Here is a 23,392-nt window from a genome sequence, read left to right as displayed (position 1 = left end):
AAAAGAATGTCCCCCCTTCAGAATGCTATGCCCTCATTTCCTGTTTACTGCATTCTAAGGTTTCTAATCAATTTACTCATCCTCTTTTCTTTTTTTCTGTTTCCCCCCATTCTACTGAATGCCATTCTCACATCTTCAAATGCTATGTTTTGTGTGTTTGTTGGTTGGTGGTTCTTGTTTTTTGCAGACTGCTGCCAAGCGAAAGACCAGTATATTGAACAGTTCAAAGATACTCTGAACACTTCTGTGGCCAAATCAATTGCTGGATTTTTTGCAGAGCCAATTCAAGTGGGTATATTGACCTTAGACATCAATTGGGCTGACTTTTAAATTATCAGAGAGTTTTAACTCAGACATTCTAGAGAATTCAAAAATATTTAAGTGACCATTGCTGTGTCCCTCTCCCAATTCAATTCATTCTCTTGGTCTCCTTGAAAAAAAGAGGTCCCCTGATTCTCTACTGACCTTCAAACACTCCTGCACTCCTGGGTTGAACAGATAGATGAAACTACTGAATTCCTAAAATTCTGAAGAGATGGAAACCCCAGCATATTTTAGTTGTTTAATACCCATACTTCCAGGGGGAGTATCTCTTCAATTTTACCAAATCCCCTTCATCCACTTTATATCTAATCTCAGAAATAAGCATTTGCTTCGTTTTCCCCAAAGGAATGGCAGAGAGTAATGGTCCCTCTCTTCACCCACAGTTGGAACAGTTCTAAAGACCATTTTAAAAATTTCTAGTATTACTAATACTACTGATGATAATGATGTAGCTTCTTTTTTTTTTCCTTAATAGTTTCAAAGGACTATGCTGTTCTTAGAGGACACTCAGGTTTGGTCTTTTGCAGGGGGTAAATGGAGTCGTCCAGTATCCAAAGGGGTTTCTACAGGAAGCCTTCGAGTTGGTGCGGGAGCGGGGAGGCGTATGCATCGCAGATGAGGTGAGCTGTGGACCGGCTGTGGGTAGGGAGCCAGGGTAGGAAAGCCACAGGGAGAAACTTCTTCGAACCTCCCTCCGAAATCCAAGACAAAAACATCTCCTGTGGGAATTCCAGGGTGAGGGTATGAATTAATGAAGCCTTTGCTAGTTGACTGGTTGGTTAGTGTCTTATTTGGTCCATTTAACAAGCACAACAGAACTTAAATATCCAAATTGGAGTCTATCAAATGAGTGGCTAGTGAGCACTTTCTACGTTCTCATGTGGGGACTGTATCAGGGGTAGCTCAAAAACCACACAGGAAATTTAATTTCATAACCAAGTTTTCATCCTAATTTTTCCAAAATAGTATTAACCAGCCTGGCAACATTCATCTTACCTTAATTAAAAAAAAAAAAAAAAAAAAACTTGTTTGGAAAAGATATTAAAAGAAAAAAAAATGCATGGGGCACCTGGGTGGCTCAGTTGATTAAGCATCTGACCCTTGATTTCCACTCAGGTCACCATCTTAGCCTCATGAGATCAAGCCCCAGCTCGGGCTCTGCGCTGGGCATGGAGCCTGCTTAAGATTCTCTCTTGCTCTCCCTCTGCCCCTCCTCCCACAAAAGAAAAAAAAATGCAGCATCTAAGAAAGGAGAGGGCCACCGTTCCAGATATTTAAAAACTAGTTCCAAAAAAATTCTAAAATAGCTGAAGTTAAGGTATCATTGGAGGAATAAGCATACAGTAGCACCAAGGGGACACTCCAAAGGGAACAAAATTCACCAATTCTGCAAGCGTTAGCTTGTGTCTTTTTTAAAGGTAACAATTTTATCATAATCACACCTCATATTAGGGTATATCAAAGACAGTAGTCTTTTGTCTGCCGAGAATAGCAACAGAGGTCAAAGGACCAGAGGATAGTCCCCAGGACCACAGAGAGCCCCTGGCTCATTCCTGGGTAACCAGTCATGATTCTACAAACAAGCGCTTCCACCCACCAAGAACAGGTGGGCGCTTGTGACTATGTTTCCCACCTGTTTCAGTCCTGCTGTCTTCCACCTGAACATTTTTGCTCAACTAAACATTCCCTATGGAAGTCTTTGGGCTGTCCCCTCTGCAAATTTTTTTGGTAATTTCCTCACGTGCAGCCAGGTTTTTGATAACCCCAGGTGGCCGGGATGGCCCCCCAGAGTGCTGCACACATACACACGGCCAACCCACTGCACACCCCCTTCCCCTACCTGCTACTGGGAGTTTAGGGAATGCAAACCAAACATAGTCCTGAAGAAAGTTAACTGCTATTAAAAAAAAAGAAGAAGAAGAAGATTAACAATTTGCTACATCAGCAAGAGAATCAATTTTAACCTTTGGAATCAACACTTAGTGAAGCTGCCACAGTTGGGCTAACAATGAGAGAAAGTAGATTGAATTTTAAAAATATATGACTTTCAGAATTTTCTTTTTTTTTTTTTTTAATTTTATTTGTTTATTTGACAAACAGAGATCACAAGTAGTCAGAGAGGCAAGCAGGGAGAGAGAGGAGGAAGCAGGCTCTCTGTGAAGCAGAGAGCCCGACATGGGGCTCAATCCCAGGACTCTGGGATCATGACCAGAGTCAAAGGCAGAAGCTGTAACCCACTGAGCCACCCAGGTGCCCTGACTTTCAGAATTTTCTAAGATGGGTGTTTTTATCACTGTTTTTTTAAAGATTTATTTATTAATTTGAGAGAGAGTGAGTGAGGGCATGAGTGTGGGGGAGGGGCTGAGGGAGAGAGAGAATCTCAAGTAGACTCCCTGTTGAGAATGGAGCTCCACATGGGCTCAAACCTAGGACCCCAAGATCACAAACCCAGCTGAAACCAAGAATCAGCGGGCCAACTGACTCAGCCAGCTGGTGCCCCAGTTTTATCAGGCAGCAGCCATACCAGCCCCAATCCCCTCCCTATAACTGCAGCTTCTCCCCTGCTGCCTTACCCACTGGAGATCCTTATTAAAGATGGCTAACCAGAATGTTCCTTTCATGTGCATTACTTATCTGACCCTCACAGCAGCCCTGTGATGTATTGCTATTACTATTTCTACTTAACAGAGTTAACGTAGGTTCAGAGGACTACAGAAATATGTCCAAAATCCCACGAAGCTAGTAAATGGGATCTGGTAACTGAAAGCTCAGACACAGATTAAGTGTTGTGTCCATGATCCTACAAAGATGGTGATGCTGATGACTGGCAGCGATGATACAGAAGAGGAAGAGGAGGAGAGGGAAGTGATCAAAGTCAGAAAAGCCATCATTTCTTGAAAGGTTTCCAATGGTTTGGCATTTATTTTCATCAGGTGCAGACAGGATTTGGAAGACTGGGCTCTCACTTCTGGGGCTTCCAAACCCATGGCATCCTGCCAGACATTGTCACCATGGCTAAAGGGATTGGGAATGGCTTTCCCATGGCAGCAGTTGTAACAACCCCAGGTAGGGCCAACAGGGAAGTTGCATTTTCTTCTGGGTCTCTCCCATCAGCGATGGTAGAAAACAGGTGTTTCAGAACTTGTGTGTGTTAAAGACAGTGGTGGGAGCTCTACGTGCATTTCTGAAGCGATAATAAAGAGAGACAGTCTGCCAGATGGTGGAAGAGATGGAAGAAAGCCAGTCCTTTTTGCTCTTGCTGTAAGCAAGATTAATTCTCCCACGCCCACAATGCAAGGCAGGTTCTCACACTCCAACAAGGTATAGGAAATTGTGCCACAAAAACAAAACCCACACAAGAGACCCCTTTTAACCAACCTGAAGATAACTGTGAGATTTCCAAGGGAATCATGTTTTGAGGGAGACTCTTCCTTGGGCTTGCTATTCCCCTATGTTATAAACTCAGGGTCCAGAGTGCACAGTTTTCTCTGTTTCTGTCTCATCAACAAAACAGCCGAATATAATACATCTCATTTAGTCAGAATATTCTATAAAATGAACATAAGAATAAACCCTATTTTCAGTTTTAGTGAGGTTTTACGGAAAATTATTTTTATGAACCGTTTATCATTAAAAGCCTTTAAACCCTTTTGCTCTTCCCACCAGTAGGAAGCACACTTTAGATATACTAAAGGATAATTAAGTGCTCTGATATTTCAGTGTTTTTATTGAATGAATAAAGCTCCTTTTGCTCTCCACACAACAGGCCAATAATTTGAGAGGCAAGATTGGGGGCACAAAACCCAGCAAACTGAGGAGATGGCAGATTGTCATCCTAAGGAATGTCTCCCCTGGGCAGGAAGTCTAAACTCCTTGTTTGTTAGCAAAAGGGGGAAGCAGGAAGGGGTTGGAGACAAAGGTGACCCATGTCTGTAGATATCTGAGAAAGGTCTTGTAACTTCTTTGTCCTTGGTCAGTTGCTCTTTGTCTACAGGTATCTGGTGGTGTCGTGTAAATTTTTTTTTTTAAGATTTTTATTTATTTATTTGAAAGAGGGAGAGAGAACACAGAGGAAGAAATAGAAGCAGACTCCCCTCTGAGCAGAGAGCCTGATGCTGGGCTCCATTCCAGGACATTGAGATCATGACCTGAGCCAAAGGCAGAGGCTTAGCCCGCTGAGCCACCCATGTGCCCCTCGTTCCTGTAAATCTTAAACATAACATTGGTATTTCTGTTTGTACTTCCTTATCTCCTCAAGTGATGTAGGTTTCAGGTAAAAAAACAAACAAACAAAAAAAAAGTTTATGCAAATCTCAGCTATAAGCAAAATTCCTTCAGTGATTAGCACGTCTACATGCAGGGTGAAGCAGAAGTTTCTAAACTATAGGTCACAATAACAAGGGAAAATGAAACAATATGTAATCAGATATGCTATGTTTCTACCTGTTACAGATATTAAAATGTGGATGTAGAAAGTAAAGTATAATGAGCCAAATATATGCTCATCCAGAAACAATCCAGAAATAATGTTACAAAATCCTTGGTGTTGTTTTAAAAAAGAAAAATTTTTCCTTCTTAGTCCCAAGAGTATAATATAGAAAGAAAGGTTAATAATGAAGATCCCATGTAAATTCTCATAAATCAAACATTAAGGTATTTTTCAACTCACACAACACATTACAGATTTTGTTATCACACTTCTCATGGGGTGAACAAGCAATTTTTCCCGATCCACTGGACACATGGATCAGTCAGCTAGGGCTACCATATCAAGACACTACACGCTGGGTGGCTTAAACAACAGATATTTATTTCCTCATAGTTCTGGAAGCTGGAATCCAAGATCAAGGGGCCAACAAAGTTGATTTCTGGTGAGATCTCTCTCGCCGATGGCCAACTTCTTGCTGTGTCCTTACATGTCCTTTTCCTCAGAGAGAAAGAGAGAGAGAGCTCTAGTGTCTCTTTCTCTTCTTAGAAAGACACCAGTGCTGTAAAGCCCCCACCCTTGTGACTTCATTTAACCTTAATTACTTCACTAAAAGCCCCATCTCCAAATATATCCACATTGTCAACATCTGAAGAGGGGTCGTTGGGCGGGGAGACACGTAATTCCACCCATAACCTCCGCTCTCTGGTGAAGGAAGAATGCGTTGGATATGATGCCATGAAATACATTATTAATACAACCCAAAAGTCAATATAATTCAAATGGTGTGTTGGGAGATAATAGATAAGAACGTCTCACTCTCTACTCACCTTTTATCTTCTCCCCCTAGAGATTGCCAAGTCTCTGGCTACACGCCTTTTTCACTTCAACACCTTTGGAGGAAACCCCATGGCCTGTGCCATTGGGTCAGCTGTGCTCGAGGTATGTTCCAACAGCCACATCAACATCTCTCATTTCACAGAATGGCTACTTCAAAACCACACACACACACACACACACACACACACACTATCCGACCTCTGTCACATCATATTATTCAAGTGAAGAGGTAATTACCAATCCATGCATTTAAGTTCAATTTCCAGTGATTATTCTGCCCTTTCACTCCTTTTTAAAGTTCTACTTTGGGTGCTTGAAGTATGAGATACAAAATAATTCATAATCAGCTTCATATGCATAGGAAATAGAAGAAAAGGTCACTAGCTGAGAGCACTGAAATTTCTTTTTTATTTGAGTGCTATGTAATGGATAGTCACCAACTGCTATCCTTGAATTCAGGTTAATTTTGGCCTGGCCTTTATTGTCTTCCTTCCTTTGGTGGTACAGTCATAAAGAGAAACTGCGTTCATCGGGACCAATGAGGTAATTCAGCTGTTGTTCAGACCCTGTCCCTCAATTTCCCTGATGTCTCCTCTGGTAAATGCCCTTGCTAATGTGCATAATAAGAGCATTTGCTTAAGTATGTGCAGGGTATCACTGGAAGAATGCCCAAGAAATGACTCTCTGTGGTTGTTTGTGGGGAGGGAGACTTGGTGTTTGGGGGATGGGAGTCAGCGAGGACTGCTGTACTGCATACACTTTCATACATTCTGATTTTTGAACAAGGCACATGACTCACCGATTTAAAAATTTTGAGTATATTTAAATAAAAATTCCCTTGCTGATTAAAAAGTTTCTTCAAATAGGATAAAATCACAAAATGAAAAGTTGGGGGAGGAGTGTTTCATTTGCTTCATTCAGTAGACATTGCCAACTTTTTGTTTAAGTGTTGCGTCCCCGTGACCCGGTAGAGAGGATTTAGGTGAATAAGCAGGACTTAAGTCATCTAATTATTATCAGCTAAATATAAATGTGGTATATTGTGTGTAGGAGATAAAAATCACAGGTGTCTCCCAGGAGTGGAAGTAGATGAAAATTTTTTCGTATCTTCAGGGCCCTGACTCTGGGCCTACACAGGTCTTCAGTCAGTCTGTCAGGCCACTGCCCTATAGTGGGACACTCAAGCAATGATAGTGTGTGCCTGGCTGAGGGCCACTCTTCAGAGGCCAGTAAGCTCCCAGTAGCATGAGAATCTGTGACAGGTCTCCCCTCAGAGCACTGTCTTCCCCACGACTGTATCCTACTTCTCAGCCAGGCCAGGTAATAATGAACCTCAGGATAATGGTGTCGGCGTTACAGACTGCGTGGAGACATGTCTTTACTCTTTCCTATATTTTTAATCACCCCTGAAGATGAGGAGGGTTTGGGGACCATATCTGCTATACCAAGCCTCTTTTTTCTCCTTACAGCAAAGCTCTTTGTTATACAGGACCTGGTTCCATTAGACTTTCAGTTCCAAGCATCTGGTTAAGTTTCTATAAAGAAGGTTGTACACATTTATCTCTCAATGTTTCTCAGTCAATATTAGAATTTTTTTTTTTAATGCAAGGCCATTTGCGACTTTCTCTAAACAGGTGATTAAAGAAGAAAAGCTACAGGAAAATAGTCATGATGTTGGCACCTACATGCTACAGAAGTTTGCTGAGCTGCGGGATGAGTTTGAGATTGTCGGAGATGTCCGAGGCAAAGGCCTCATGGTAGGAATAGAAATGGTGAAGGACAAGGTAGGTTCTGATCTGCTGTGCTCCGTGTGACTTCTTGGGGTTGGGAAGAATTAAAGTAAGAAGCGTGAGCCACAAGGTCACTTCATTCATTCTCAGGGAGAGCACACAATGCCAGCGAGCTCAGCTAAGCCCAGCAAAGACAAGTGGGGAGTGCCAAAAGCCAGCAGGTCAAGAGTTCTAGAAGAGTGAGGGAGGGCATTTGGAACAGGGAGCTGGTATTTTTCCTGCCACTCAAGGCAAAGAATATTGGTGACAACTGAATATTTAGAATCAGACATATGGATATGGAGAAGGGAGGAAGTTATTTGGGGAGCGGCTGGTGTCCCAGAGAGCTCAAAGAAGTGAGGGAGAAGGCCAGGAGAGAGTTGTGAGGATGTTTTGGGGTGAGGACATTAAGGATCTACAGGATTTTGAATTTTTCTGTTTGTGAATATTTTTCAATCTCCAAGTAACCAGGCAGGGTGTGACTTTCTGATGACATTTCCCACTGTGACCTCAAACTCAGAATGACAACAATTGAACTTGGCTTTTCCCTCCAAACCAATTATTCCTCCAAGTTCGCGGTTTCTGTTTCTCACCCTCCACTCTTCTCCCAATTACCCAGCCTCCAAACCAGAAAATAACTTGAAAATCCTTCTCTCCTTGTTTCTAGTGTCAAGTCCTGTGGATCCTTTCTTTGCCAAGTCTCTCAAATCCTTCCCTGTGTCTCCATGGCTGTCCCTGCAGCCTATGTCCCTCCCCTTCATAAAAGCAAAGCCTAGACCCACTGAGGAGAGCAACAGGGGGAGAATCTTGGCACCAGGCTGACAAAGTCAGACTAACTAACCCCTTCACCCTAACTCTTGTCCAACTTTCTCTTAAGTGGCTTCTTGCTATTTATCTTAACACAGCATCCTAGTTGAGGAGGGTTGATGCTCAATTATTTTAGGACTCAGACAAGACTATGGATATAAGACTCTTCCATTAATGCCACACAGCAGATCCAGTACAAAACTGGAATGTTTAAACAGGATTTTAAAGCTAAGGGAAGAAAACAACAAAATATGAGTAACATGAGACTAGGCCTTCTGGCTCATAAGCCACAAGTACTTATCTTCAGCTTATGGTCCAATCAAGAGCTGTTTTAAGGCTCAGAAGAGTCCATCCTAGTCCCCAACTCAGGAGCTCCCCCAAAGAATCCATGCTTTAAAGTCCAGACACCACAGAGGAAAACCCAACGAGAGAGAAAGTGTTCCTGTCTTTCCCGCTGTTCCAAACCCAGTTTCTGCGTACTCAGAGACACACGAACAAAATGTTCACCAGGACTTCATCATTCATGATTAAACCTCAGCATCCTCCACATGGCCACTGATACAGGACAAGCCAAACTATGGTACATCCATCCCACAATGGCAGAGTTAGATGTTCGATGAGAAAGGTATGCAAACTGTGTGACGGAAAAAATAAAACAGGCTATCAAATAGTATCTACTGAATGAGCTCTGCCATTTGGTAGTATTAAGCATAGCCTCCGAAGGCTGACCACTCAGCTTTACATCCCAGCTTCTCCATTCCTTAGTCCCATTCAACATCCATTCAATGCCATTCACTCCCCTACATCCAATGCCACTCACACTTTTCCCCAGCCATGGACCACAGTACTCTCCGGTCTGTATCTACCTGTGGAGTCCTAGCCTTCTTCCAGGTCTAACTCTTCATCATACCTCCTCCCTAGCTTGTTTGTGTCTCCCCTAGACAGGGACTCCAGGCCTCAGAGAAGCCCCCTAGCACCCATTCCCTAAAAAGCTCCTCTGAAAAGATCTTTCAAAACCATGTATTTCTTGATTCAGGTTTCATATAGAAATATTTTACTTACCTAAATAAGTTATACACTTTTGAGGCCAGGAATCATGCAGATGGTAAGTACTTTAAAAGTGTGTGTTGACTGAGTTCAGGTCCCTGCAACAATTCAGACCATGTTCACATAATTACGACAGCTCAGAACTTGCCTATAACACTGTCCGCCATAACCCAGAATTGAAACTCCCATTTGCTGTTAGTGAGGACATGTATTGGTACAGCCCTTTACACAGCAATTTGCCTGCATCTATCAACATTTTAAAGTATGCATTTGACCTAGCGATTCCACTTCTAAAAATATGCCCGAAATAAATACTGATAGAAGTTTGAAAGATGTAGATGAGCAGGGATGTTTGTGGCATTGTTTATAATCATAAAAAATTGGAAACAACAAAAATATCCAACAACAGATGATTAAACAAATTACTAACAAACTATGAAATATCTGGTAACCTTTAAGAAGATGAGGTCCAGTTGGGGAGGTATGTGCTATGGTGAGTGCTGTGAAGTGTGTAAACCTGGCGATTCACAGACCTGTACCCTTGTGACTAATAATACATTATATGTTAAAAAAATTAAAAATTAAATTTTATAAAAAGAAGATGAGGTCCAAATACAATGACATGCGAAGATGTCTAAGATAGACTGTAAATTGTTATAACCAAATTGAAAAACATTATAAAGTAGGACTCATTTTTCTAAATATGCATATAGATGAATTTGAACAATAGAAAAAGTGTCTGGTTCACATGAAATTATCAACAAGGGGTAAACCTAGGAGTAAGATTGGGGGAGAGAAAACTTTCCACTTCATGCACCTCCATTTCAGTTTAAGGTTTTTTCTCAATAACTATGGATTATTTTATTTAACTGCACATCTATTTGGTGGGGACAAGAAAAAGGTAAACATGAAGGGACACTTACACACCCACCAAGGGGTCAGTTAGAACTTCCCCACTCGATTATCAAGTAGCTGGGACACAGGCTTGAGCACAGGGCCTGAGCAGCTGTCCTGGGGCTGTCCCTCAGAGTTTTCTGCCCTGTTCTTCTCTGTGGAATGAATACAAGATGTTCAACGAGTCACAGCAGTTGAGGCTAGGAGATGATAAAATGGGCAAGGGAGCAGAGTGGGTGCTGGCCCAGTCCAGAGTGAAGCCAGACTCCACCTGTGCAGACCCTCACTCTCCAGCAAGACCCCACCAATTCAACTTTCCCTAGGGAAACCTTTCCAGAGGGTGCTGAATGCCCTCTGACCTCTCACTATCTCCACACCATATCTGACCACTTCACGGCTCTCACAGTTTACCTCAATTATTTTGTCATATTTCAGTCTTCCCCGTCTACCTGAAGATAATGTCAAGGGCAAGCAGGAATGCATGATGACATTTTACAATCAGTGAGAAGATCCTGGTCTCATCCCCCATCCCAGGTCCTCATCATCTTGCAATCTGAAAGTCTGAATTTTATTTTCCTTATCTCAAAGCTTTAAGACAGACAACACCACAAACATCTCTGGGAGGTCCAGTCTTATTCTGTGCTGAGACACTGAGATCTGAGCAGGAAGGAAGGGTTGGGGCATGAGTTGGGGGAGGGGAATGGATATTGAAGCCTAGAGGGAGAGTGAGGGAGAGTAGGTAGGAAGCCCTGAGAAGGACAAAGCTGGGACCCCTAGAGGGGGTCCTCCTGTGTCCCACAAGGATGACAGGGGCTGGCCCAGGAGCCAGGATCATGCCTCCCTCTACATGTGAACCAGAGAGCCAGACCTGTGTTGATGCTACCACAGCCATGTGCCACAGAAGACAGACCCTTGCTCAAGACAGGATCACAGCAGCAATTCCCACACAGGCACCTGCCAGGCATTTCACCAATCCAGATGCCCCGGCCTGCCCCAAGCCTTCTCATTCCATAGGCCGAGCGTGAGCCCCAAATGTCTGTGGTTTGGAAAGGCTTCCAGGAGGTGCACACACACAGCCAGACTTGAAATGACTAAGACAGAGGGAGGCGTCTGTACTCAGGCTTGGAAGACAGGAGACACACAGAAAAGGCGCCGGCCCCCAGCCCAGTGGGCACCAAAGGGGAAGTGGCATGTCTGGATCCCCCAGCAAATTCCACAAGCCAGAGAGATGAGGAAGGCCGGCACCACCCCAGCTGCCCTAGCCACACTATGGCCCAGGGAAAGCCTGGATCATTCATGCCCTTGTGTAACTTTGGAACCATTTCCTGGACTTTGAAATGAGCCCTTTACATGAGCAAAACAAAGTGAACAGTTGAGAATTACCACATCAATAAAGCCGACTCCAAATTTGGCTAGGAAAGAAGCAAATTCCCAGGATAGCCATTGGCAGAGCCAAGATTCACTGGCTATCTGCATTCAACTTCATTTTTTCTTTAGGCATTTGGAATGAATTGGAATAAAAACAAATATTTTTAATAACACCACCCCCAAAAAGACTCCATCCAGCAATTAACAGTTTTATTTTTATTTATTTATTTATTTATTTTTAGTTTTTATTTATTTATTTGAGAGGGAGAGAGAGAGCATGAGAGGTAGGAGGGTCAGAGAGAAAAGCGGACTCCTCCTTAAGCAGAGAGCCTGATGGGGGATTCGATCCTAGGATTCCAGGATCATGACCTGAGCAGAAGGCAGTCGCCCAACCAACTGAGCCACCCAGGTGCCCTAGAAAATATATTTTAAAATGTATTGCAGGTGAGCTGCCAGCCTCTTCCCCGGGAAGAAGTCAATGAAATCCATGACGACTGCAAACGCATGGGGCTTCTAATTGGCCGAGGTGGCATTTTTGCCCAGGTAAGAGAAAGCCTGGTCTTTCCCTGTGTCTTTCGGTAGGCCTATCCCTGACGTCCCAGCGCTGGTCTCTTTGCTTCTCGACCCAGCCCCACTTCCTCTGGGCATAATGCTCTGATCTTTTCCTGAAAAAGGTGCAGTGAAGCCTGAAGACCACGCGGGGGCGCTGTGTTCCAATTGTTTAGTTAACGGGGCTCTAGGCTCTAACAAGAGATATACAACCAAAATAATAAAGAGATATACAACCAACCAGAGGATTTACAGTACAGGTCACAGTGGAGTCATCACAATCATGCAGTGACTAATTTCTCTCATGTATGAATTAATTCTAACCCTGTGAAAGCAATTCCAGTCAGGAGGAACCTAACAGTCCTGGCCGACCCAGGTGACCCTTCAGGAGAGGTGGGATACCACCCTGGCTGGGTCCCTAATGAGAACCCAAAATCAGCCACTCCCAGCGCCCTTCACCCATGCAGAGTCCAGCTCTCCCTGCTCCCTCTTGAAAAGGCCAGGGATAGCCCCAGCAGGTGTGGTCCTGGGGCAGCTCTGCACCGTGGGTGCTGTGGGCGAGTGCTGATCCTGCTAGGAAAGCCCTCTCCCCAGATCTCTCACACCAGCAGGACCCTCCCTCTGAAGTGGTTCCAGGGCAGACATGTAAGATTTAGGGTAGCTTCTGCTCCTCCCCTAATTTGTTCTTGTCCCTTGTCCTCTTTCTGTCCTGTTTTAAATGTCCGTCCTTCTTCCTGGTTTTCCTGCTCCCTTCTTGCCCCGCATTCTAGTTGAGTGAACGTGCTTGCCTCCTACTTCTCGGAGAACACAGAAGCTCTTAAATAAGATCTCTGTGTAAACTCATCTGTTCCCCACATCTGTTTCTTACTTCCTTTCCTGAAGATTCAGGGAATGAGGTGTCTCTCCTGTCAGATCTGGATTGACGATCTTAACTCCCGACACTTTCTACCTTTGTTCAAGGGGACATCACTGTGTTCTCTTGTATCTGTAACTTTTCCTCAACCTCCCCTCACCCTGTTAAGAAATAAGCTTAAAGCTCTCCCACCCAAACCAAACCACCTCAAACAAAACCAGAATGAGCACTTTTGGTGGGACATCCTCGAGGAGTTATTTCTAGTCCCAGTCACAAATATTTTTTCTCTACAAATTAATGATTAAAAATCCTATAACTTATAAAAACATGAAACAGTTGTTTACTTACTTAGTTATTTCTTAGTTATCTGGAAAATATTCAAACACTAGGCAGCATTTGCTATGCTAGAACTAATGTGACAATGATAAGATCCAGTCCCTCCCTTCTCAGAACTGGCAGGAAAGAAAGACATATAAACAGCCAATTAGGATACAATGTAGCAAGCTCATCTACAGCTATAATAAAGGGGTATCACAGGAGGAAAGACAAGGGACTCCTGGTCCAGATTTTCTAACCAGGCTGAGCCTTACACAATGAAATAAACACCTAAAGCTTGGGTAGAAATGTTGCAGAGTGTGAAGAGCTACACACTCACCAGTGTGGCTGAGGCATAAGGTTTGAGGCACTGAGTGGAATAATACAAAACCTTAATGCTGGTCAGGCACTGTTATAAACATTTTGCATTGACTCATTTAATCTTTTCAACAAGCCTATGAAATAAATACTGCTATTGTTCCAATTTTACAGATGAAGAAAAAGAGGCACAGAGTGGTTACGTAAATTGTCCAAGTCACACAGCTAGAGTTAGTGGCAGAACCAAGATCCAAGCTCAGGCAGCCTGATTTCTGAGTCTGTCCTCTGGGAAGAACAAACCTGAGGGGCCAAGACAGGGAGCAGTGAGTGGGTGGGTGGGGTGGCTGATGGTGCTGTTTGAACCCACTCCACAGTGTTGGGATTAAGGGGACATTCAGAAAACAACTCCAGGAGTGTGGAGTGTACAGACTGGGATGCGAAGCATGAGGGAGAGTCGAGGACCAAGCCTCATGTCTAACTTGGTTGAGACATGGCCAAGATGAACGCTGCTTTGAACATGCTTGGGCTAAGGAGTTTATGGACATCTGTTTCTGCAGATAAGTTGGTAGCTCAGAGGAGAGAATTGGGGCCAAGTCACGACTTTTTGAGTTGTCAGCCTCTCAGTGGTGAGAGGAGAAAGTCTCGGAGGTTGCGGGGGAGTCTTCATGGGAAACGCAGTGAGAGCAGGACACACATTTTGGGGGGCACCAGTGTTTACAGGACCGGTGGGAGGCAAGGTGCCCAGATGGAGGAAATGCAAGGGCAGAGGTGCCCGGAGAGTTAGCAAGCCCAAGAGACATGAGGTGGGAGGGAGGGGGCAAAGCTCAAGGGGAGAGAGGGACCCAGGTGACCCAGACAGTGTCCCTGCGGGGAGGGTGAGGACTGAAAAATGCCTACCACCCAGGCTCCCCACTTAACAGCTCACTGGCGGCTGTGGTGAGAGTGGCGTCAGAAGGCTGATGGAGCAGAGCCAACCCGGGCTGCCCTGGGTTGGGATGCGAAGAGATGAGGGCAGAGTGAACAGTAATGGCCAATAAGCCCCAACGCCTCTTTTGAGTCAGTTTGGGCAAAAGGAGACAATAGCATTTGTATAATGGCTAGAAGTGGGGGAGGTGACAGCTTTTTGTTTGGTGTGGTTTGAATTTGGGCTGGCAGACCTGTAAGTCTCCTTGTTTGCAGGCTGAGTTTGGAGGAGAGGGGAGAGGGGGTGCGGAGTCACAGCGATCAGGAAACTGAGAAGCTAGTTCGTAGGGTTGTATACCCAGACGTGGAGGCCAGCCTCAACACTCGCAGAAATGAGGTGTAGCTAAGGTGTCCGTGAAGGTGTAGTGAAGGTGGTGGAAAGACCAGGAGGTGAGCAGAAGGCAATAAAGGAAGAGGGGCAGAGCCAGATGGCACCAGAATTGTTAGACTAGAAGGGAAATGGCCTGGGTGCAGCATTGGTGAGGGAGGAGACCAACCCAGGAGGGCAATACAAGACATGTCATAAAAATAAGGTAAGAGTCTTAGCTTAGTGCATTTTCTCAAAGCAATATTTGATTCTATGATGATCTGTTGCTGTTTCCCTTTGTCTCCTCAGACATTCCGCATCGCGCCCTCCATGTGCATCACTAAACCAGATGTTCATTTTGCAGTGGAAGTATTTCGGTCTGCCTTAATCCAACACATGGAGAGAAGAGCTAAATAAAACTTTTAAAAATAAAATCCATAAGCTTCAAGAACTTTCCACTTCTGTTCAAGGGTTAATTTAAGGAATTCCATTAGATAATTGGTGTAAGTTGTATAGGACATGGTTGACTGCCCACCAGCCAAATGTGTTACCAGAGCCTCCATTATCTTGAGAAACCCATCCTCCAAGAAAGGATCTAAACTAACTAACTCAGAGAATAAATCCTAATTATTCTAGGTTGGTTATGGTCATTTAGTTCCCCTTGCCAGTGATTGGTTGATGCATCACGTGTGACAATACTTGGGGACAACGAATCCTGAAAGAAAATATTTTGGTGGAGATGCCTTAAGGTGAAGTTTTGTTTACTCTTCATTCTTCATCACCAGAAGACATGTCTTCTTGCTCAAACTATGTCAGCCATTTTGAGACCATGAAGACAAAGCTTCTTTGCTGATGTTGGAAGTAGAAGGAAGCTGAGTCCTTAGTAAGGTCAATGAGCCTCTGACTTAACCAATCCTAGATTCTTACCTTGGAGCCTCTTGTTATATGAGATAATAAACTCTGTGCATTGCACAGCCTTTTTGATTGAAAATTATTATCTGTGGTTGCAGCCATAAGCCTCCTAAGAAATGATGCAGAAAATACCCCAGGTAGATAACTGTCCCCTTCTTTTTTAACTCCCTTAAAATAGCCATCAGAACCTTCTTCTCAATTTCTGCTTCCATCACCTCACCTGGAACTAAATCCTCATTACTCCTATTGCAATAGCCTCCAAGACTAGAATTTTCCAAACTTTAGTCATTAGAATGCACATTCCTAGTGTTTTTGCCCGTATGGATGCACCACCCATCTTAGAATTGACTTAACATTTTTCCTTAGTTTAACTTGTTTCACTTAGATGTATTTGATGGTAACCTTTCTATAACAATAAGAAATGGGAAATCAGTACTTCTTGTCATACTGGAAAGTACTCATACAAATAAAATGAATGCAAAGCAACGTGATTTATTTCTAGCGAGACAACATTGCTTGTAGAAGTTCCCAGTCTGAGGCTTGTTCTCTCTTTGTTCAAAAGGAGATTAGAGAGTATTTGAAGGGTGTCAAAAACTACCAGCAAACTGATGCCCTCTCCTAAACACTAACAGAAGAGGGTCCACAGAATTGAAAGGGAAACAACTTTCTCAGAATGCAGTTAGATGTTTATTTGAACTGTGTCCAGTTTGATGTCATGTTCCTGTGGCCTACCCCCTGGGGTTTCTGTTCCACTAACACATCCTACACCTCACTGCCAAATCTGTCTCCCGGGGAATATCGACTTAAACATGGCATTCCCTTGTACGAAACCTTCCAGTTGCTCCCCACTGCACCCTGGATAAGATCAAAACCCCTTTGGGGTGCCTGGGTGGCTCAGTGGGTTAAAGCCTCTGCCTTCGGCTCAGGTCATGATCCCAGGATCCTGGGATCAAGCCCCACATCGGGCTCTCTGCTGAGTGGGGAGCCTACTTCCTCCTCTCTCTCTGCCTGCCTCTCTGCCTACTTGTGATCTTTGTCAAATAAATAAATAAAATCTTTTAAAAAATAAAAATACAAATAAAAGATCAAAACCCCTTTCACAAGGAGCTCCATGCCCTCCTGTATCCAGTTTCCAAACAGAGCAAACATTTCCGAAATGCTCTGTTTTGACAAGTGGAAAGATCATTGAACTGAGAACCAAATGATCTGAATTCTAAGCTCAGTTCTTCCACCAGTTATTTGCTCTAGATGACGATGGGTGAGCCTTCTAACCAATTTTTAAACCTCATTTTGTTCCCAGGCTTATCGATACTTGCCCTTCCTACATCATGAGTTGTGTTGGGAATCAAGTAAGCTACTGAATGTAAAAGCACTTTGAACTATGCAAATAGAAATTCTTCCCTTCAAGCTCCATTTCTCTTCTTCCCTTTACTACAAAAACTCCTAAGAACAGTTTTTTGTGCTTCAGTGATCCTTTCTTGCTTCCTGCCCATGTCTCAACGACTAGAATTTTCACTGCCACCTCTCATTCCTTGGAAACTATCTTGTCAAAAGGCCATCAGTGACTTCCTCATGGCCAAAATTTAATGTTTCCTTTAAATGTTCTTCTTTTTTCCTTTTACTTAATTATTTGAGAGAGAGAGAGAAAGCACAAATAGGGGAAACCATAGAAAGAGAGGGAGAAGCAAGCTCACCACTGAGCAGGGAGCCGGAAGTAGGGCTCCATTTAAGAACCCTGGGATCATGACCTGAACCGAAGGCAGACGCTTGATCAATTACACCACCCAGGCATCCCTGAATGTTCTTTCTAAACAACTGCTCCTTCTTGAATATAATTTTCTTGGCTTCTACAGTGTGGTCCTTCTAACTCAGATGGCTCCCCCTAAGTCTCCTTCCTGGCAATTCTTCCACTTCAAGGTTCTGTCCTGGGTCTGTCCTGGGCCATCACTTCCTCCATGATATACTCTCTCCTCTAAGTAGAATAGGGAATTTCCCAGGACAAGGAATTTCACCTGTCCTGACTATGCTGATGATGTCCAAATATTCATCTTCCGTCTCCTCCTTTATTCTGAGCCCCAACCCCAAGATTCTAGCTGTCTAGACACCTTCATGTGGATGTCACAAGGACACTTCAAATTCAGCATTTCTGACATAAAACACACTGAATATCTCTCCTCCAAGGAACTCCTTCTGGATTAGTGATACCTTTTGGTGTTGGCCTCAAAACTTAGGGCATTATTTTCTTTCAAGTTGTTTTGCCCTTCATATGACTAAGTCTCATGAATATGTTCTCCAACATTGTTTTTCTTAGCCAATACTATATTGGTTATATGTCCATTTATACCGAAACTGCCTTAATTTGGACCATCATTCTCTCTTCTAAACGATTTAAACTACCTCCTAACTGGTATTCTGGACTCCTTCCCAATCCATTCTCTGCACTGATACCAGAGCCACCTGTTTGAGCAATAAATATGATCACATCTCTCATCTCCTGAAGACTTTGAGGGTTCCCTCTTGTCCATGGAACAAAGTCCAAACTCCCAACTATTATGACATTCAAGGGACCTCACAATTTGCCCCCAAACCACCTTTTTGAGCTTTACTCTTGCTGTTCCTTCCATGTTACGCACATAGGTTCTTTGATCCTATAGTTCCCTCTACCTGGAATGTTATTCCTCTCTTCCTTGTCCAAGGAAATTATGGGGTCAGAGGGATTGGACAAAGAAACCAAGACTTACTTCTTTGTTCTTCTTCAAAGCCTTCTCATTTTCAATACTCATTTTCTTTAAAAATAAAGTAAAAGGGAAGAACACTGAAAATAAAGTTTATGATAACCATTTGGGAATTTAGCAAAACGTGCAGAGGAAACAATAAAACACAAATTTAAATAAAACCAAAGCAAAACAAAATGTTTCCATACTCTAGTCCAGGTCCCTGCCAATGCTAGGACATCATATCCTGGAAGAAATGGGCTAAAGGAATTTAGTGGTTCAGATAAATTCCTAAAACATATTCCCTGTGGCTTCCAGAGTCTTACGGGATCCTGCGTATGCCTAACGGTGCACTTTACTCTCTCACCTCCAGGGGTCCCTCTAGAGTAAAATCCGGCAATGGAATTCTGCCCGGTAAGGGGGTCCCGGGCCTCATTTCCTGACTATGACGGTTGCGTGGCTCTGAGTGCCTCTTGGTGGGGAGAAGCTGCTCCTCTTTCTTAAAGAGTATCTGGGGACTTAAGATGCACAAGCCATCAGAGGCATGGAGCAGAAAGGGCAAAAATTATGGCCTCCGAGGCTGGATGGTCATTCACTGCTCTCACGAGTTTATAGACATGACGGATGCCTGTTTCTTTCCATTTGGAGCCGTGGGCAGAAGCTTCGCACCCCCATTTCCCTCCTTCCATTTTCTGCTCTACCCACAGGAGGTGGGAGGTAAGCCAGCTTACATAATGCAAGGAGCCCACATTCGTGCCAAGCTCTTTTTTATTTCCTTCCTTGTGAAAATGGTCTAGAGTGAAGGTAATGAACACTCAACTCCAGTAAACTTTTTTCCACACAAGGAACATATCGACAGTTCATCATGTGATTAGAATAAAACAGTAAAATGTTCGCAGCTCTTTAAGCATTCAAATGCCAATCCACGCAGGAGGGAGTAATTAAAATTAAAAAAAAAAAAAAAAACAAGGACCTCATCAAATCAATCTTTGGTTATACCATTATTAATGGTTATAAAGAGATGCAAAATAACACTATAAAGAGATAACGGAATAGCAAACTATGCCCTTATTTGTTTTATAAAACTCCATTGTTTTATATCAGTGTAGTTTTTGACTTTCGGCTAATTCAAGCTACCCTCAGAAGGTATCTCTAAACTATGGGGGGACTTAGTTCTTCTACCTTTTGAATCCCACTTAAATCTTCCCTTTCTTATAAAGAAACATGAAAGAATAATAAAAAAAAAAAAATCACAACATTTGCCACTCAGTCATCAGAATGCCAACCCCAGAGCATCGTTGTCATGGGCAGAGCAGATAGAAGGCTGCGGGGCCCGGCGTCAGCCCATCGCTCTGGGCTCATTAAAGTTGAAAGCTCCCTTCCTACTGGGCACAAGCAGTAGAAACAGGTCATAGCTTTGCCCCATTAAAAATGGGCACAGCAGAATACAACTCCACAAAGTATCTCAACAAAAACAAAGGGTCCTCCTTGTTCAGTAAGAGCGAAGGTGCAGAAACAAAGGCTTCTTTGTACCAGTCCAGACGCAGGAAGTGTTTGGCAAAACGCAACGTGTCATGCTAGCGTCCATGATGAAGGAGCAGCCACACAAAGAGATGTCAAGAACACAATCTAATTAAGAACTGGGCAGGGAGGGTCACTGCAGATGGCAGCTCGGGCAGACACGAACTTTTAATTAGTCGGAGCAACACGATGCAAGGGAGTGAGCCTGCACCCTCTCCCCATTTGATTTATTTCCAGCAAATTCCCCTTCCTATGCCAAAGCTTCCCCTGTCCAGAGAATAATAGAACCTTGTGGGACCCGTGTGAGGATTAAATAAGACAATACACAGACAGCTGCTCAATTCATGTTAACTCTTTCCTTGGCGTCCCTTGCCTTTTGACACAGAACTGCCTTGGTCCGTGCTTGGCCTCACCACCTCGGGCTAACGTTTATTCTCCCATATACAACTCCTCTCCCTATTCAGACTTGACGCTACTGGCAGGTGACCTTGTCTTCTCCATCCTCATGGGCCTGCCTAATGTAGTGCACCTCACAGAAAGGCAAGAACCAACTCTGCTTTTTATCCATAGATGCTGCAATGTCACCAACAGTTGAAGAGAGCAATTAGTCCATCTGAAATAAACAATGAGCCATCGGATACAGGCTCGTGTGTATGTTTGTTCAGAAACCTCTATGTTTAGAAATATATATAGTACATATTCTTAAACATGTGGAATATGTAATTAGAAACATATATAACATAGAAATATGTATTTGGAAATATATTACATAAGTATAGAGTTTCAGGTAACAAAGTACCTAGGATTATTTTGTTTGTTTATTTCTTTACGTTTTATTTATTTAAGTGATTTCTACACCTAACAGAGGGCTCCAGCTCAGAATCCTGAGTTCACGAGTCCCATGCTCCCCGAACTGAGCCAGCCAGGTGCCCCTGGGATTATTTTAGAAAGTAAGGAAGCAGCCCTTGGATGAATTGTGAGAAGACCCTATATCCACAGAAAGAATTGAAAGGGTTCCCAGATACCTCTCTTACCTTCTCCAAGGGGATGTCCCAATTCTTAGCAGTCTCCTCTGGTCCCCAGTTCACATCCCTGCTGTGCTCACACTGGTCTCCCTCTCCCAGGACCTGTGCTCACCCTCCTGTGTTCCCCCCCCCCCCGCACTGCTGCCCCCGCCACGCTCATATGCTTTCCCACCCACCGCTTCCTCATCCTTTGTGAGCCCACAGCCACGTTCAGGGACGGGTTGTTATTTCACAGAAACCTTTGTTCTCTCCCCCTCAATCACTCGTGTTCTCTAGGATCTTGCTGCATAAATCGTTCTTTCTCTGCTGGATTTTCCTCTTCTATGTTCTTCTTCCTTCTTCCTCTCAACCTATAAATGCACTTCTCTGTCCTATAGAAAAAAAAAAAAAAAAAACTTCTTTAAGCTCATCTCCTCCTCTTAAAAGTGATGTTGCTCTGAAGAAATTGTGGGGTGCAGCTCCAAACTTTCCTCCCTCCCACTTCCTCAGTGTCCTGCAGGCTGGCTCCTGAAAACGTGTTATTTTAAAAGTCACCAGTAACTAGGGGTGCCTGGGTGGTTCAGTAGGCTCAGCATCCAACTCTTGGTTTCGGCTCAGGCCATGGTCTCAGGGTTGTGAGATTGAGCCCCACATTGGGCTCCATGGTCAGTGCACAGTCTGCCTGAGATTCTTCCTCTCCCTCTGCCCCACTTCAAACCCACACTCGCTCTCTAGTTATTTTGTTTTCTCTTTCTCTCTTTCTCTCACAAACAAATAAATAAATCTTTGAAAGTCCCCTGGAACCCCTGTAAGGGTCATTCTTATGTGGCTACTTGACCGGCCATGAGATTTTTCCAGATTTCTTATTAACTTTTCTTTCTGGGTGTGTCTATCAGGGTGATTGGATTGGTGGACAGTGGAAAGCAGATGGACCTCCCCAGCCTGTGTGGGCATCCCACAATTTGCTGAGGGCCTGACTAGAACAAAAAGGTGGAGGAAGACTGGATATGCCCTGTCTCTGTCTGACCAGCTGAGAAATCAATCTCCTCCTGCCCAGCATCCCTGGTTCTCAAGCCTTCAGCCCCAGGCTGGAATGTGCACCTCTGTCTCCTCTCCTGGGTTCTCGGGTCTTCAAACTACAGCTGGCCAGTTTCCAGCCTGCAGACGACAGACTGTGGGACTTCCCAGCCTCCCTAATCATGTGATCCGATAACTTACAATAAATTTATTTCTAGATATAGCTATATATCTCTCTACATAGATATATATACATGTGGAAAATCTATTTACATAGATAGATGGCTAAATAGCTAGCTAGCTAGATCCTATTGGTTCTTTATTTTTAAGATTTTATTCTTAAGTAATCGCTATACCCAGTGTAAGGCTCCAACTCACAACCTCAAGATCAAGAGTTGTATGTTCTACCAACTGAGCCAGCCAGGGACCCCAGTTCTATTGGTTCTGTTTCTCTGGAGGGCGCTAACACACCCCCTGAACTGCTAAACTCAACAGAATGTCTTCAGCGCTCACCTTACTTGGCATCTCTGTGGCTGTTGGTCACATTCTTCTTCTAGAAATTCTCTTCTTCTACTTTTTTTTCATAATTGCTCCATACTCTCCCACCATCTAACCACCTCTTGAGCCTTTTGTATTCTTATACATTGGTTTTTGTTTAGTTTGCTTCCAGATGCTGTTATACCCCAGGTATTTTTAGCTTAAGCTCTTTTTCCCCCCTCTCTATATACTTCAGCTGAGTGATTTCATCCATGATCCATGATGTCAGACTTTTGACTATCTAGATGCTGAGGATTCCCAGAAGTAGCTCCAGAACAATGGCCTCATGGGTTAGAGACTCATGCTGTCAGCAACTTCTTGAACATTCCCCCTAAATGCTTTCTGCCTTCTCTTCCTCCTTCCTGGAACGCAGGTTGATCCAGCCCCCTTCTTCCTCTAAGTTCTTGGTGCCGGTAATTCCCCACCCACCCAGCCCAAACTTCCAACTCCAGCTTGCCTCCCTGCCATCCCTTTGTGCTACCCCATACCTGCTGGCCACAGCTTCCTCATCTCCTCTAACTGCCCTAGCCCTGGCCATCATGACTAGTTGGGAGTGTTTCAGCAATGGCCCTTGGTACCTTTTGGACCTTCTTTGTCTTGCTAATTGCCCTGTTCCTTCCTTGTGGCATGGCCCACCCTGCCAGTCGTCCCCATCCTCACCCATGCAAGAGTTAAACCATTGGTGGTTCCTGTTATCTAACTATTTCTCTATTCTAGCTCAGAGCCTCAGTGTGGAAGCATCATTGATTGCCACTTGGAGCAAAATTTTAAAAAGCAAAAGGTAGGAGGAGAGAATGAAATTATGCCAGGAATAAAATATTTTTAGGATTTTTTTTTTCTTCCTCTGATGGTACTAGGGGTACATCAATATAGTAAATGAACTTTAGCAGAGGTGTCATTAAAAACC

General features: G+C 43.7%; 1 protein-coding gene across 2 annotated transcripts in view; it reads left to right on the top strand.

Annotated features, from left to right (window-relative positions):
* The window catches only part of AGXT2 (alanine--glyoxylate aminotransferase 2), a 34,081-nt gene extending 18,843 nt beyond the window's left edge, over nt 1–15,238 (top strand). For both annotated transcript variants that reach the window (XM_032851308.1, XM_032851309.1), the window contains 7 exons: nt 188–288; nt 852–944; nt 3,258–3,390; nt 5,601–5,692; nt 7,225–7,374; nt 11,920–12,018; nt 15,090–15,238. In XM_032851308.1, coding sequence (XP_032707199.1) covers nt 188–288; nt 852–944; nt 3,258–3,390; nt 5,601–5,692; nt 7,225–7,374; nt 11,920–12,018; nt 15,090–15,197 — 776 coding nt within the window. In that variant the 3' untranslated portion in view covers nt 15,198–15,238. The remainder of the gene's footprint in view (nt 1–187; nt 289–851; nt 945–3,257; nt 3,391–5,600; nt 5,693–7,224; nt 7,375–11,919; nt 12,019–15,089) is intronic.
* Nucleotides 15,239–23,392: the final 8,154 nt, after the last annotated feature.

Source organism: Lontra canadensis, unplaced genomic scaffold, assembly GCF_010015895.1.
Source record: "Lontra canadensis isolate GAN:19392208 unplaced genomic scaffold, GSC_riverotter_1.0 scaffold5, whole genome shotgun sequence".
Classification (NCBI taxonomy): domain Eukaryota; kingdom Metazoa; phylum Chordata; class Mammalia; order Carnivora; family Mustelidae; genus Lontra; species Lontra canadensis.
This window is presented reverse-complemented; position numbering and strand designations above follow the sequence as displayed.